The 14,794-nt window shown below is 48.5% G+C and overlaps 6 protein-coding genes across 6 annotated transcripts; 3 read left to right on the top strand and 3 right to left on the bottom strand.

Annotated features, from left to right (window-relative positions):
• Positions 1 to 98: 98 nt before the first annotated feature.
• Positions 99 to 4,538, top strand: ONS95_013340 (uncharacterized protein; the record flags this gene model as incomplete). The annotated part of the gene is made up of 8 exons (XM_058506985.1): positions 99 to 160; positions 211 to 457; positions 525 to 587; positions 649 to 933; positions 991 to 1,192; positions 1,251 to 2,296; positions 2,345 to 3,098; positions 3,163 to 4,538. 8 exons carry the CDS (start codon positions 99 to 101, stop codon positions 4,536 to 4,538), a joined length of 4,035 nt encoding a protein of 1,344 aa, XP_058357716.1.
• Positions 4,539 to 5,286: 748 nt separating this feature from the next.
• ONS95_013339 (uncharacterized protein) lies at positions 5,287 to 6,398 on the top strand (the record flags this gene model as incomplete). Its single annotated transcript, XM_058506984.1, has 3 exons — positions 5,287 to 5,930; positions 5,983 to 6,141; positions 6,191 to 6,398. The coding sequence occupies 3 exons, from the start codon at positions 5,287 to 5,289 to the stop codon at positions 6,396 to 6,398; spliced, it is 1,011 nt and encodes a 336-aa protein (XP_058357715.1).
• A 590-nt stretch (positions 6,399 to 6,988) lies between these two features.
• On the bottom strand, positions 6,989 to 8,143 carry ONS95_013338 (uncharacterized protein; the record flags this gene model as incomplete). Its single annotated transcript, XM_058506983.1, has 4 exons — positions 6,989 to 7,458; positions 7,582 to 7,716; positions 7,782 to 8,058; positions 8,123 to 8,143. The coding sequence occupies 4 exons, from the start codon at positions 8,141 to 8,143 to the stop codon at positions 6,989 to 6,991; spliced, it is 903 nt and encodes a 300-aa protein (XP_058357714.1).
• A 122-nt stretch (positions 8,144 to 8,265) lies between these two features.
• On the bottom strand, positions 8,266 to 9,075 carry ONS95_013337 (uncharacterized protein; the record flags this gene model as incomplete). The annotated part of the gene is made up of 5 exons (XM_058506982.1): positions 8,266 to 8,268; positions 8,335 to 8,409; positions 8,490 to 8,547; positions 8,613 to 8,905; positions 8,959 to 9,075. The coding sequence occupies 5 exons, from the start codon at positions 9,073 to 9,075 to the stop codon at positions 8,266 to 8,268; spliced, it is 546 nt and encodes a 181-aa protein (XP_058357713.1).
• A 749-nt stretch (positions 9,076 to 9,824) lies between these two features.
• On the top strand, positions 9,825 to 12,541 carry ONS95_013336 (uncharacterized protein; the record flags this gene model as incomplete). Its single annotated transcript, XM_058506981.1, has 4 exons — positions 9,825 to 10,018; positions 10,205 to 10,321; positions 10,376 to 11,025; positions 11,094 to 12,541. The coding sequence occupies 4 exons, from the start codon at positions 9,825 to 9,827 to the stop codon at positions 12,539 to 12,541; spliced, it is 2,409 nt and encodes an 802-aa protein (XP_058357712.1).
• Positions 12,542 to 13,180: 639 nt separating this feature from the next.
• Positions 13,181 to 14,484, bottom strand: ONS95_013335 (uncharacterized protein). Its single transcript, XM_058506980.1, has one exon. The coding sequence runs from the start codon at positions 14,369 to 14,371 to the stop codon at positions 13,628 to 13,630; it is 744 nt and encodes a 247-aa protein (XP_058357711.1). The 5' UTR covers positions 14,372 to 14,484; the 3' UTR covers positions 13,181 to 13,627.
• Positions 14,485 to 14,794: the final 310 nt, after the last annotated feature.

Genomic DNA, 14,794 nt, shown 5'->3' with positions numbered 1-14,794 from the left:
CCATACTTGTGTGTCGCATTCCCTCGTTCATTGGCTGGGCATTCGCTATTCAAACTTGATCGAATATCCCTTTGCGATACCAACCACTCGTTGGGATCATGGGAGACACCACCAAGAATTTCCTCGAGGTGGCTGTTAACCCTCCAAACGCGGAGCTTGAGTTTGCCTCACAAGTTCCTGAAAATCCACAGATAAATTAACTGTGAGTAGTATCGTTGCTGTTCATGGGCTTCATCCTTTTGGATCCGGCTCCAACGCCTTCTCGACCTGGACCGCAGCACAGGGAAAAGAAGAGCGAAATTGGCTCATACATCCCGAATTTCTTCCAGCTCTCGTGCCGACTGCTCGTATCATGATCTTCGGGTATAATTCAAATGCTGTTTTTTCGGCTTCAGAGGGGACAGTTAGCGATCATGCCCTGAATCTGATCGAGCTGCTCAGACAGAAACGCAGGCGGGTGAGTCAGCCGGCTTCGAGGTTTTGATCTGATACCATGATGATCTCTGGTTCTAAAACCTGGAAAGGAAAGTCCGAAAAGACCGATCGTGTTCATTTGTCACAGTCTTGGTGGACTGTTAGTCAAAAGGGTAAGAAATTAGCCCATAGATCTGCCATCAGTAGGGCTGCTGACGCAGAAGCACAAATCAGTCAATATGCATGGCCTACAACTCGGATCGTTATAAAATCATCTATACATCCACCAAAGGAATCATCTTCTTCGCAACTCCACAGGGTGGAGGACAGAACGTTTCGGTCGGAAATCTCGCAGCGTCTATTTTTCGGACGATTACAAACAATCCAGACAATGCATACATGGAGGCTCTGAAGAAGAACAGTCTGTGCTCTCAGAATAACAGGGACGACTTTCTGCAACGCTCGGGAGACTTTGCATTCGTGTCGATCATCGAATCTCTGAAGACCAAAGGTGCAGCTGTACGTCGAGGTTCCTTTTTTGTGTTGTTTGGAGCCCAGCTAACTTTTGCGTCAAAGATTGTTCGCAAAGAAGACTCTATCCTAGGACTTCCGCTTGATAGGGAAAGGAGAATTCTTACAGATGCAAATCACACTGATATCTGCAAGTTTTGGGACCCTTCCGGCAGGGCATTTGATTTGGTGAAAGAGTCAATTTCTGAGATTGCAGAAGATGCTATCGAGTCGGCTGCTGCAGCAGTGGTCCCAGCCCCACCAGCTGGTGAGTGACTGCCCACGGGTTAAGGAGGTTAATATGTATCAGGTCTGATAGTTAGCAGCCAATCAAATCGTCTTGGTGCCATATCTTGAGAATACTACTTTCCGAGGCCGTGAGGAACATTTGAAACAGATTCACGAGAACTTCACAGCGCAGCCGAGATATGCCAGAAGTCAGAGGAGGGCAATCTTACAAGGGTATCCGGGTATTGGGAAAACTACTATTGCGCTGCAGTACTCTATTCAACATGGAGAAATCTATGATGGTATTTTCTGGATCAGTGCCATAAGTAGTGATGTGATTGAGCGAGAGTATGCCAAGATTGAAGAAGAGATGAAGAGGCGGACGTCTCAAGGTTTCCGAGACTGGTGTTCAAGCAAAAAGTGGCTATTGATTATTGACAATCTCGACGACCCAAAATGCTTCAACGCGCAAGCCATGATACCGCAAGGGCAAGGGGACATAATTATCACAAGTCGGCGTACAGATTTCGGGGACATTGGAAAAGCCATTCCAATCCCACCTCTTGATGTCGAGTGTGCGAGCAAAGTGCTGCTTCTTTACGCCAAGAACCGATTGTGTGAAACTGAGGATGTTGTCAACGCGTTGAAGCTGGTGAAGCTACTTGGATGTGTGCCGCTCGCCATACGACATTGTGGAAGTCTGGTCAGCGCTCAAGGTACAAAGCTATCTTCGTACATGAGAGAGTTCGACGACCTCATGACCGAATTGGTCTTGCCAGAGGAGTCTCAAAAGGACACATTCAGCCTTAATGAAAACAAAGCTCTCCTGGGTACTTTTGACATATCATTCGACCATCTACAGCAAGGAACCGGAGGCGAGGAAGCTGCTGCTCTGTTGTCCTTGATGGCAAACTTAGAGTTGATCAATATCCCACTGACGCTACTCGAGCGGAGTCTGGAGTCACACAAGAGATGGGGACCAGATGGCAACGCGGTCATGTCACTTATCCCAGGAATGCCAGAATGGCTGGAAAAGCTTCCATCATCCGCTCATGGTCGTGGCATAAGGGAAACACTCAAAACCCTGGTGAAATACTCTCTGATATTTCTTGGGGCCGATCAGCGGTCCTACTTTCTGCACCCAGTAGGTTCCCGGACTTTTGGGGGTCGGAAAAATGCTGACTATTAACAGATCACACACTTCTGGCTCAGATGGAAGCAAGATGCTGCTAAAGATCCTCAGCCATTCAGAGATGCGCTTGCAATACTTTCCAATGGATTCCCTCACCCAGATTTCTCGCGTATCTATGGCATCAGCCATCGGCACAAGATGTTGAGACTTACCTACATGCCTTATGTCCAATACGTTCAAAAGCGGTATCTCAAGCTCAAAGCGATCCTAGTAAATAATGTTGAGCTGCTGCTCCAGTTGGCCGAGCTGTTCTTAATGGCATCCGAAGTACCCCTCGAACATCGTCCGATGAAACAACGCGTCCGCGTCAACATTCCTGGTACCGATATTCCCATGCCGAATGGTAGTCTTGTCGATCCATTTGAGCAAGACGTCACGTTCTTGGAATCGGTAAAGGACATCATTGTTCAGTTAGATTATCCGGGGATACTTTACCTCCGCGCTGTGTATGTTTTCTTTGAACATACATGCAAGGAGTGGCGTGCGGCGAGACCTGTTACCGGATACCGAGTCCAGGATATTACTTTCGCAGGAAGATCTCTGGTGCAAGCTCGAGAGGCGCTTCTAGCTCGGTTTCCTGACTCACGAGACAATGCATCTGAAGGTGACGAGTGGTCTTATGCTGTAGAACATATCGATGGTCAAGTCGATGTGGCTGATCTCAAACCGCTCATGCCGCTGTTGGCTGATCCTGGCGATAGTCTTGTTGAGAACAAAACTCTCGACGTAGCATCCGGGATGATGGGATTGATCGGTAAGTTGATCTGAATTTAGTCACTATGTATCCCCAGAGCTACTTCTAAAATATATTTACACAGCACTGAAGTACACACATCACGTCCGAGAAAGTGTATTCGAGATGGGAGGAAACTTCAACATTGACCCTGTCACCCAAGCCATTCAGTTTGTACTCGATAATCGCGCTTGGGTTCCTGGATTCGCATCCATGCAGTGGATTCGGCATTTTCGCTCCATGCTTTACGAGAACAGAGAAAGGCTCTGTGATTTTACAAGGTTTGCACACCACCAGCTCGTGCTACAGGCATATCAGTCGAAAAATGACACAGGCGAACTGCGTCCGCTGTGGCCATTGCTTAGACTGTGGTCTGGAGCGGCTGTCGCGGGTCTTGTTAACCTTGCAGGTCCTGAGTCAGTCTTTGGCGCTGAAAGTCTCTTCTTACTCATGTGGGATGGAACACATTGGTACCCTGCCCAAACCTGGATTCCGGATGATGATGTTTATGCGATACTCGATACTCCCATCACTGCTGATAACTACTACTTCAAGATCAAACTGATCGATGCGTGGATTCACAGCTTGAGAGCAAGAGACATGTTGCATCACGCGGAGCGTGTGATTGTCCGTTGGCTCGAGAAGTTTCTTGCTTGTGATCGCACCTTGATGTCGCGCTGGGACTTTGGGCTAGATCCAATCTTGGACCTGTACGAGTTTGCCATATATCTTTACCAGGCTTGGACTGAGGATTCTGTCAAAGCTTTGGAATTTCAAGCCAGATACCTTGACTACTTTGAGAATGAATACGGCACTATGGTTGAGCGACTCTGTCTAGGGTGTGGTGTTGGTGTCTTCGGACTTCGACACGCACGATTGAGAGTCAGTCGACTCTGGCAAGGCGACGAACGTGAGAAGCCAGAAATTAGTCCTGGTCGTGTTCTAGAGATCATGTTTTTTGAAAAGCTGAAGGAAAAGCTTGGGGCATCGGGATCTGTTCTCCCAAATGACGATCCAAATACAGGCAGGCTTACTGAACAAGAGTGGTGTCGATGTAGACAATTTGCTTACTTGGATATGACGGGCTTGGAAATGGGCAAAATGCCTGTAACATTCGGAAAAGCCTTGTGGAGCGATACTTACCCCAAGGACACCACAGTTGATGACACTCTGTTTCAGGCTGAAGCTGAGAACGTCAAGAAACTGACGCAGGAAGCAATTGAGGAGTTTGGTGCAGAGCTCACACGCCTAATGGAGCCAGATGCAAATGTTCAGACGTCAGAAGCATCGAGCTCAGTGTATGCTTCAATGAATGCACCAGCGGATGCTTCAGCGGATGCTTTAATGAATGCCTCAATGAATGCTTCAGCGTCAAGCACTCCAAGGAAAGAATCTAAAGTGACGAAGTTGATGCAACGACTGCGTATTTCTCGGAAGGGAAAAGAGCGTGCGCATGATTGATATGCAGGAAACTTGCCTTTTCCTAGGGCGTTGGACTGAGCAAACAGCGGACACAGGTATCCCGTCGTAATTGTGTACAAACCGAATTAAGCGAGGTGGACTCCAACTCAACGCCGGGCCAGGGCTGGGAGAGCGTCGATACCGGACTAAGTAATCATCACTGAAGTCCATTCATTCACAACTCAAATCTGGGCCTGAGTTTACTCCTGCATGGGGCGTCGTCTCGTCTCGTCAAGTTTTTGTCGTAGAGGCAAGTCCTTCCTATCCTGGAAGTCATATTTCGAGCCGAACATGGTTGCCAAGACTCAACGGAAGCATTCCATTGTCAACAGTATGGGACCGTGACTGCTCTTTCCCCAAACGACACAAAGACACGAGCACCGGTGTTGGGAGTGAACTGTTGAGCTCGCTTAAGAAGAGCATGCGAAAGCCAGAACCTACATAACTCTCTCCATCGTCTCAGAATCTTCACCTTTTCACTTCCTCCCCAACTCCTCTTTCAATTGCCGAGTATACTCAATAGAGACCTCTCTCGTACGTCCAAACTTCATTTTCCTTCTACCATCACGATCATTATAGGTGACTGAGCATTGCTAATCTCTGCCATTCAGGTCATCAACTCATCTGCCATCTCACACACCTCGTCCTTTGTTCTTCAGTCACACCACAGCTTTGTGTGAGTTCAATCAAGGCACCTTTGCTTCTTCCTCACCGTGGTCTGTAGGATATATATCATCGTGCCAGAATTATGGCGTTCATCAAGAACATGCTCAGCTTCGTGGCCACCATTCTCGCCCTCATCGCGGTCAGCAACAGTGCTCCCACCTCAGAGGGAGCTCTCGAGAATATTGACCGCATACACCCACGCATCGTTCTTTCTGATGATCGGGTGATCCCTTTTGGTCGAACCAATCCTTCTGAAGACCGCGTCATTCCGTCCGAGGGTCGTGTTGTCCCCTCTGATGATCGCGTCAAACCATCCGGTCGAGTTGGTCCCTCTGACGATCGAATCATCCCTTCAAGTCCTGCAGCTCCTTCAACAGATCGCATCATCCCTTCTGATGATCGTGTCATCTCTGTTGAACGAGAAGTTCCTTCTTCTGACCGCAATATTGACCCTTCTTCGGATAGAGTCATTCCAGCGTCTGAACGACTCAACCCACCAACTGGTAGAGTTATTCCTTCTGAGGACCGTGTTATTCCAGTCTTAGATCGCGTTACCACCTCAACTGACAGAGTCATTCCTACCGACCGCGTCAATCCATCATCCAGCGACGGATTTACTTCGAACCGTGTCCACACACGAGCCAGGCAGTTGAAAGACCATCTCATTCACCTCGAGACCGGTGTGTGCTTCCAAGATTGTATCGCCAACCCCAATGCGGATAACATGTAAGGACATATCTTCTTTGTGCTTGGCAGCCGACATGCTCACATGCCACAGGTGCACTTTCAGCTTCTTCGAGCACAGCAATTGGCAGTCCCACGCCGTCCTCCATATCTACGACAACCACTGCAACCAGATCGGGGAGAATACCGCCGTCACACGCGACGCCTTGGCTAGGTCAGAAGGATGGGGTATGTCGTCAGAGTTGCCATTGTAGTAAGTTGCGCTCCTTTTCTTATCTGAATATTACTGACATGCCCAACAGTCTCGTCCTCCATATCCCTCGTCTCTGGAACCAGGACAGCCCAGCTGAAGTCAAGTGGGACTACGGTAACTACCGCAACATCGGAGCGTTCGTCAACAATCCTTTCGGTGATGCATATGCTAGTACTTACCGCATCCCTTCGGTCTTCAAGACTGGTGATCGGGAGGGTTCGTACACTGTTGGTCGGGCTGGATTCATTTGCAAGTGAAGTGAGACAGGTATATATGACAAGGCAGTAAACATGTGATGACTGTGGTGGATTCTTGCTTTGGACTTCTTGCTTCCGAATTGTGGCCACTAATGGTTTGTTGAGTAGCAGAGCTGTCGTATGTCGTAGAGTGCTGGAATTGAGAAGCGAGCATGTCAAAAGTAAACATTGAAAACTCAATTCGCAGATTTTGTTCTCTCCTGCTGTGTCTTCAGAGTTTATGAACGTTGGTGGCCTACTCTTGTGAACACCAAAGCATGTCTTGTCTGCTAAAACCGTAAAACTGATGCGACTGGTCGTGAGTCCGTCATTGCAAAATAACTTTTTATTCCGTGCTGGAGAGAGACAATATAATACACTGCGACCAATGAATTCTTCTATGGGCTCCAGAATTCCTCAAAGAGACTAAAGAAGACCATGAAAGGCGTACGTCATTTCCCCAAAGTCATAACATTCCGACCAGTCTTTGTACCCATCGTATAAAGTAACTTCGTTGCTCGTCTCTCCGGCGCCACAAAACTCTTATAATCATACAGCGCACATCGTGACATCATGCAGCCACCCAGCCCTCACATGGTGACTCTTCCCCCTCACTCCCTGAAAGTGGTGATCTGATTCAAGGTCTTCGTCATCACAATATCTCCACCGCCCTTCCTCTCCCTCTCCCCAGCCGGCGATCTCGGTCCCGAGCCCAGCCGGCCGCCCCTCCCAACCTCCACGGTAGCAACATGTCCAAAGCCCTTCCTCGCAATCGGCGAGAAAGGTTCCTCGATCGTGCCTTGATGGTGTCCTTGGATATGCATGATGCTGTCCGTATCTGTATCGACATCGTCGTCGATGGAGTTCTTGTGGTAGTGGTCGAAGGATTTCTTGGATTGCATGGATATGTTGTGGTTGGGCTTGTGCTTGGAGCTGCTCTTCAGCTCTTCTTGAGAACCTGTTCCCGAGCGGTCGTCGAGCTCGAGAAAACTGTCGCGGGCGGCGCGCTTTTTGCTGAAGAATTCGTTGGTGGTTTTCGAGGAAGTGGGGTTTGTGTAGCCAGGGGTTTTGCGGCCGTTGCCTGTGAGGAGTGGGAATGGTTAGCAGTGTTCTGTTTGGGGTTCGGGATTAGGGGTGGCAAGATATAGTACGGATAGGAGAATTTTCCCCAGCATTTGGGAGGCAAGGGGAAGAGAGGACATACTAGAAGTGTTGTTTAGGGACATCTGTAGACGAGGGAAGTAGTAGCCGATCAGGGAACGACAGGCTGGAAGGCAGGCACAGATTATGCCAACGCTGACTTCGAGGTTCGTCCAGAAAGCGACGGGGGCTTGATCAACTGTGGTAGGCGAGTTTAGTAAAAATTTTCCTTCGCACGTTAGGATTTTTGGAAGAGTCACTTACACGAAGGATCGCTTGAGGTACCCATCTTCATGAGAGACGGCAGTCTGATAACGCTAGCCACGATGACGAAAGATCCAACACCAAACATGACCATCAAGTTGGCTTTCTTGCGCATCTCAAGTTTGAGACCCCAAAGAGTGGGAATAGGCATGCACAAAATCATAATGTCGTGGGTGATGCTCATGCCTGCTGCAATATAGACGGCTGCAAAGACGTTGATGCACTGAACAGGAGGCGTTTTGTACATCCAGTTTGTCCAAACACCGTGAACTGGCATCTTGAAGCAGAGGTCAGTGTCTCTATCCTGAACCAATGGATAGATAGGCGGGGGAGTAGCTTACACATTGAAATGCAAGTGCCATGAACAAGGCTATATTCGAGGTGATGATGAACACACCCGCCCAAACCGTTGCAGCCCTAAAGCCAGTACTTGGAAAGGAGAAGCGATAATTTGGTGAATGTAATTGCCGATAGATAGAGCAGTTCACTGATCCAGAAGAACAGGAATTCTGGTCAGCTGGAGGGTTTGTGTTCCGCCAGGGCTAGAACTTACTTTTAATGCTCTCATCACCTGTCTCGTCAGGAGCCAGAAGGTGTGCTGTCCAAATCCTGTTACAGCGATTGTCCACTTGATGAATCGAGTCAGTAGTTGCCATGGCGAAACGAAGTCTACGCCAAGAAGAATACCCGGGTGGAATTATGACTTACTGCTGTTGAGGTCATGATCAAGTAGAAGGCCAACGCAAGGAGCAGAACGTAATCATCACTTCTCACAAGCTTAGCATTTTGTTTCGTCTCCTGCTAGATCTCCTTAATAAAGAGTGTACATACGCTCCAAGTCCAACATTAAGCCCTAGTCTGGCAAAGATGCGCAGAGCAACGAAAATAGTCGTCAAAGGTACCAACACAATGTATGTATGTATCTGTTGCCAGTACCGACTCATATCATTAGGCACCTCGCAGACCTCGGCTTGATATCTTGCGAGTTGCAGCGAGTCCGTTACATTGCATGCTGATAATGCACATGGCAGCAATGCGCCAGCAAGTTCGGTGTTCGTGCAGATACAAGTTGTATCTGTCAAAGAGTCGCAGTACTGAGGAATTAGAGTTCCAAGGCATGTCAACTGTGGAGATCTATCAGTGCAAAACTTTGAATTTGTGACTGTGGGAGACTTACAGCGCAGTTGGGGGCATCAACTGTAGGTGCCGCTTTCTTCTCGAGAGAACTTCCAACAAATACCTGGACAACGAATGGCAAACAGAACACCACAGTAGATATCGATTGAATACGCATCTTGAAAACTTTCGTACGGAAAAGAGCGACGAGAAGAAATTCGAAATCTCCATCAGGATATCATATCCATATCAGTAGTAGATTCGTTAAGTCCGAAGCTGACGAGTGCCCACAGAACTCTTCTCCTGGTCAGCCATGACGATCGGCATGAAGATCTCTTCACATTTGGACGAGTATTCTTGTGCCCATAATTTATCAAACAGCCTATGATGCAACAACAGGCCCATCCTCATGGTTGCTCATGGCTTTATGGTGGGCTTCGAAACTACTTGCCGGACCGCATACCAGATGCAGCCAGCATCGTCCACAAAAGGCTGGCTCAGTACAACGCTCTGCGGGCCGATCCTTGAAAATTCGCGCACGAAAATTCACTAGCCCACTTCCCACTTACCGGCACCAGGTATTCAGGACTACCTAGATACTTGGCTGGAATGTGCACCCGGTGCACTTGTGGTGGGTTCTAGATTCAGACGTCCGGTAGTGGAGTCGATGCAGCTGAATGGATCGCTTCGTGGGGTCGTAAACAAATTGCTGGCCCACCTGCCCACTGTGCTGCAACAGGGGATGGAAGGCCCTCTTTGCCACTCAGTAGAAAGATATATGGGTTTCCACCACAAATCACTCGCCCTTTGAACATAATATAATATGTCAGTACACCGCTCTTAGATCTTTCTTGCCATCTAATTGTTTCCGTCAAAGCTAAGACTGATCGTCATTTGCATTTCCATTTCCAAGGACATATTTGTGAGATGGCCCAGCAAAAAGCGGCGGATCGCCTTCGTGTGATAATTGTTGGAGGTTCGATTTCTGGGCTGACACTGGCTCACTGTCTCGAGCTCAATCCCAATGTCGAGTACGTTCTTCTGGAGGGTAGGGATGACATCCATCCAGAAGTCGGCGCATCTATTGTGATTCTCCCGAATGGTTCGCGCATTCTCGACCAGTATGTATCTTCCTTTCCTTGCAACCTGAACTGATCTGATGCCTTGGATTTAATACCCAATCCATTCCTTGAAGCTGAGGGGTGGAGAGGAGTGAGGTTACGGAGCCGAGTCAGGCGGTTTTGGGGAATGAGGTGCTGAGTGGAAGGGGGCCTAAGGTAAGAATAAGGCGCTGATATCTACACCAGATTGGGACTTTTAGACGATGTTTTGGAAGTTCAAGAGTCTTTGGTACAGACCCTGACCTGGACTGAGAAAGGCGAGCTCTTGGCTAGCAGTGATGCGCCAGCTTTGATGAAGAAGAGGTGAGATATCGGCCGTGTTGTATAATTGTGAACATACTCTAAAACCATGTGCAGGACCGGATATGCTATGGCCTTTTTGACTCGTCGCAATCTGTTGAAAGTTCTGTATTCCAATATCAAAGATAAGAGCAAAGTCTTGACCTCAAAGCGCGTGACCGATGCTCAGGTCTCGAAGTCCGGAGTTGTCGTTACATGCAAAGATGGCTCGTCTTATGATGGCGATATTGTTGTCGGGGCAGACGGCGTTCATAGCGCTGTGCGTGGCATGATGCAAGAATATATTGATTTATTGCAACCTGGAGCTGCTGAGAAAGATAGGAACAGTATCTCGGCCGAATATACCTGCATCTTCGGGCTTGGAAAGTGGCCTGACGGTAGCGCATTGACTGTTGGCGATTCCCACAGAACATATGGTAAAGACCACTCAACATTGTCATTCGTTGGAAAAGACAATGTACTTTACTGGTTCTTGTTTTCGAAGCTCGATAAGAGATATCATGGAAAGGAGATGCCTCAATTTTCCACAGAAGATATGGTTGACGGAGTCAAACCATTCACGAACATGCCGATGACTCCTGAACTTACGTTTGGCAAGGTCTGGGAGGCCCGAACGTTTGCAAATATGGCATGCCTTGAAGAGTCCCAGAACGAGAATTGGGTCGCGGATCGCATGGTCTGTATCGGAGATTCTACTCACAAGGTCAGTCTGGACAACACTGAGATCAAAGGGGAGCGGCTGATATCTCACGGATGACACCCAACTTGGGAGCAGGGGGTAACGCAGCGATCGAAAGTGCAGCCGCTTTTGCAAATCACATTGCTAAGCTACCTCGGAATCCTTCCCAGGCTACGATCCGCAAAGTCCTCGACGACTTTTACATCAAGCGAAACTCCCGTGTCAACTTGGTGTGTGATGTTGCGAATAAGCTGACTCGGATCGAAACACTCGATACTATTGGAGACAAGATTATGGCACTGTACGTAGTGCCAAAGTTGGGGGATGCCCTTTGGGATCTGACTTGTGAGACCATCATGGGAGCAGAGAGTATCGAGTCTCTGCCATTGCCAGCACGATCGCAAGAATCAACCATGGCATGGGATCCTGAGACTGGCATTGGAAAGAAGGAGAGCGTTTTGACGAGAGCGTTGTGGGCATTGCCACTGTTAGGTGTAACATATGCCTGCCAGAAAACCATGTGGCAGAGCATCAGCAAGCTCACACCGTTGGCTGCAAATGCAGGAAGCCTGAATTTGGGTCAAGGTGTTGTGACAACACTTGTCTCCAAGTTTTTCAGCATTTCCGTTCTCGACAGCGTGCTTTCCAAACTCGTTGGTCTCTTCACCCCAGCCATCTCAGGCTTAGATCCCGTAGGCAGGCTCCAAGCCATTGCCTTCCTTGCAGATATGGTCCCCGTTCAGACCATCTGGCTCATTGAGTCCATCCGACGTGGTAATCTCACTACAACATCTTACCTGCTGCACACTCTACTTTCTGCATCATACCAAGTCAAGGGTCTTGGTTTCATCGCTCCGATCTACTATTTCCTTCACTACGTTCAGTCGCCGCTGTCGATGTACGCTGCGCCAGACAATCGTCTCACAAACATGGCTTCTGCCAAGGTCATCATCCCCACCATCGCAACATCATTTATCCTCCCATCAGTCGCTATGCTTGCAGCTCCTGGAATAGCCAACAGGCAATGGATCAACGGCATCTTCTTCCAACCATTTCCACTTTACGCAGCTCTCATCCACCGTCTCTTGGTCAAGATTGTCAAGGACACAACCCAAGTAGACAGGATAGAGAACGTGACAGCGGATATGAACTGGCTTCGACTCGCGTATGGGTTCGCAACAGCGACTGCTGCCGCTGCTTACCTGTACGTGACATTGAAATCGCCGGTGTCGCTGATGGAGGTGTTTTTCAAGGGTATTTCAAACCCATCTGAGGCTCTTCCATTGATCACTGGCGCCGCGAAGGTGTTCAGATACAATCAAATTGCAGCCTCTACAGCTGGTGCGATTTGGGTTTTGCTCAGCTTCAAGGATTTGAAGACGGCGAACAAGATACGGACGGGATGGCCAGGCATTGTTGGCGCGTTTGCTGGAACAACACTAATCGCTGGCCCTGGAGCTGCTATGGCCGCATGTGGGCTTGGAGGGAGGAATGTCTGGCGAAGAAGGAGGCTAGTGAAACAAAGAAGACAAAGTGAGAGATGACGAGGGAAGTTGGGAGTGTGCGGCTCTGGTGCTGTGACATGGCAGGTCGTTATTTCGTCTCGATACATACCTAGGTATTGGAAGCGGCCTTAGGCGGGTTCCATTACAGTCTTTGACCAAGCACGAGTTTAATGGAAATGGTAAATTGGAAGTTCTGAAGAGGTACACTTTCGCTGACTAACACGCGCTAGGGAAATTACCACACGTGATTACTCGTTCCAATACTCTTCTACCTCCATTCTGTTGTCAAAAAAGCACGATGTAGTGAGCGATAGATTCAGTTCAGTCGTTTCGAAGACGTCTAGACTTCTGAATTTTAAACAGAAATGTTGAAAATCTCTCAAAAACGGAGGTCATTGCTTATATTGGCGACATGTTCAAGCATGCCTACCACCCAAGAGAGGTGCCAGTGTCAAGAAACAGGAGTTCAGGAATGCGAGAGGTCCAGAAGGATGATAGATACTGTCAATACGACTAATATCGCAGCGTACGTGAGATTGCGTCTGCATAATAGAAAGCTTCAGAGATGTCTTGGCAAGGCTCAGCAGGATCCCATTGGCATACATATATCACTCCGGGTCATTTGGTTACGAGCAACGAGTAAGAGAAGTAGCGAAAGCGAAGCCATATGTCGAACAACACCAGATTCCCGCGCAAGAGGAGACACCAAGAGGAGACACCAAGAGGAGAAAGGCATTTTGAGAGAAGCAAGCTCGATTGGAATTTGTCTCTGCTTCTGAAGTGAGTTATGTTTCTTCCACTATCCACCAAAGACTGATGCCAAAATACAATAGGATAAAGACATTAGGTAACGACCGAACTTCCCCAATCCACTCCACTCCTCCTCCTCCTGAAAAATCAAAACGCCAGAAGATATTGCAAAATGACACAAAAGACGCTGCTATGCTGAAAACTTCAAAGACGCTATGCTAACCAAATGCAAATCTATAATGCTGCAAATCGTGATCATTCATTATACTTCAATATTGCTGCCGAGTCCGTTAGGATGTACTTGTGCCATTCTACCCTGTCGTGGATGATGTTGCAAGATAATGCCTGAGGATGGTCGTGGTTGCGATGGGCGATTTAGCGTTTCGCGATGTTGCACTTCTTCAGGCACTCCTCGACACCTTGAGCGATAGATACTGGGATAGCCTTCTTGAACGCATCAACATCCGCACCATCGATGGCCTCACCGAACGCGGAGGTAACGATGTTGGGGCTCATGGAGAAGAGCTCATCGGCGACTTGTCCCGCGCCGAAATCCTCCGAGTTGAATGAAGCAACAAAGATGGTATCGTCACAAGTTGGGTTGAATTGTGTGTGGATAGAACCCTGGTAGAAAGGCATCATCTCGAACTGGTTGACTGTGTTCTTTATGACCCTGCGGCCAGAAGTGGCGTCGCCAGGTTTGTTGAAAACCCCGTTCTCAGGAACCATCTCCACCTGTAAGGTGCCTTGCGTGACAATCTGGAGTTCGGTGGCGCGAGGATGAACGTGAGGAGTATTGAAGCCGCAAGCCTTAAGGAAGCCAACGGCCATGCCAGATCCTGTACCGACCAACGCCGGGAATGTCTTTCGGTTCGCTGCCACCAGGTCACCACCCTTGCCCTTCTTCGGATCAGTGAAAGAGAACTTGATCTTGTCATCGGAGAGGAGTGCGAAGCGGTCCGCAGCAGTGTCAGAAAGGAAAAGCTGTTGGGTGATGCTCAGTCCTGTTGGTGCCGGCGGAGTGATTGTGGTTGTGGGTGCTGGAGGAGCATTAGATGTTGGGGCAGCGAGAGCGACGGAGGCCAGAATGGCTGAAGCAAGGACGGAAGTGAGTTGCATGATGAATGGTTATTCGGTAGATTTGATCTGGTGAGGTCTGAAGAGGACAGTGAAACAGAGAGGAAGAAAGAGAAGTATCCAAAGATTATATGAGGAAAAAACTCAAGGAAATTACTCTAGGAAATGATGTTTTTGTTGGTTTGATTGTTTGATGAAGAGCGGAAATGGATGATGGGGTGGCATGTTTATATACTTCATCTTACTTGATGACTTCAATAACTATCCTACCAAGCTCAGCAAGTCCTCATGGGCAGCGGCTATTGCAAGATGTTGGTATGGTCAGTTTGGAGCCAGATGTCGGCCGCTGTCAGAAATTAGACGCCGTTGGCGCAATGGAAGCCCCAAGTAGGCTCTGTCAGACGTGCATCCGGCCTGATAGGATTCGCGGGAGGGCTGAGTGAGTGCAGGATGCCTTCTGCAAGG

Source organism: Cadophora gregata (genome assembly GCF_030347475.1).
Source record: "Cadophora gregata isolate MNR1 chromosome Unknown scaffold_7, whole genome shotgun sequence".
In the NCBI taxonomy this organism is placed as follows: Eukaryota; Fungi; Ascomycota; class Leotiomycetes; order Helotiales; family Ploettnerulaceae; genus Cadophora; species Cadophora gregata.
Note: the sequence above shows the minus strand (reverse complement) of the source record. Positions and strands in the feature narration are given on the sequence as shown.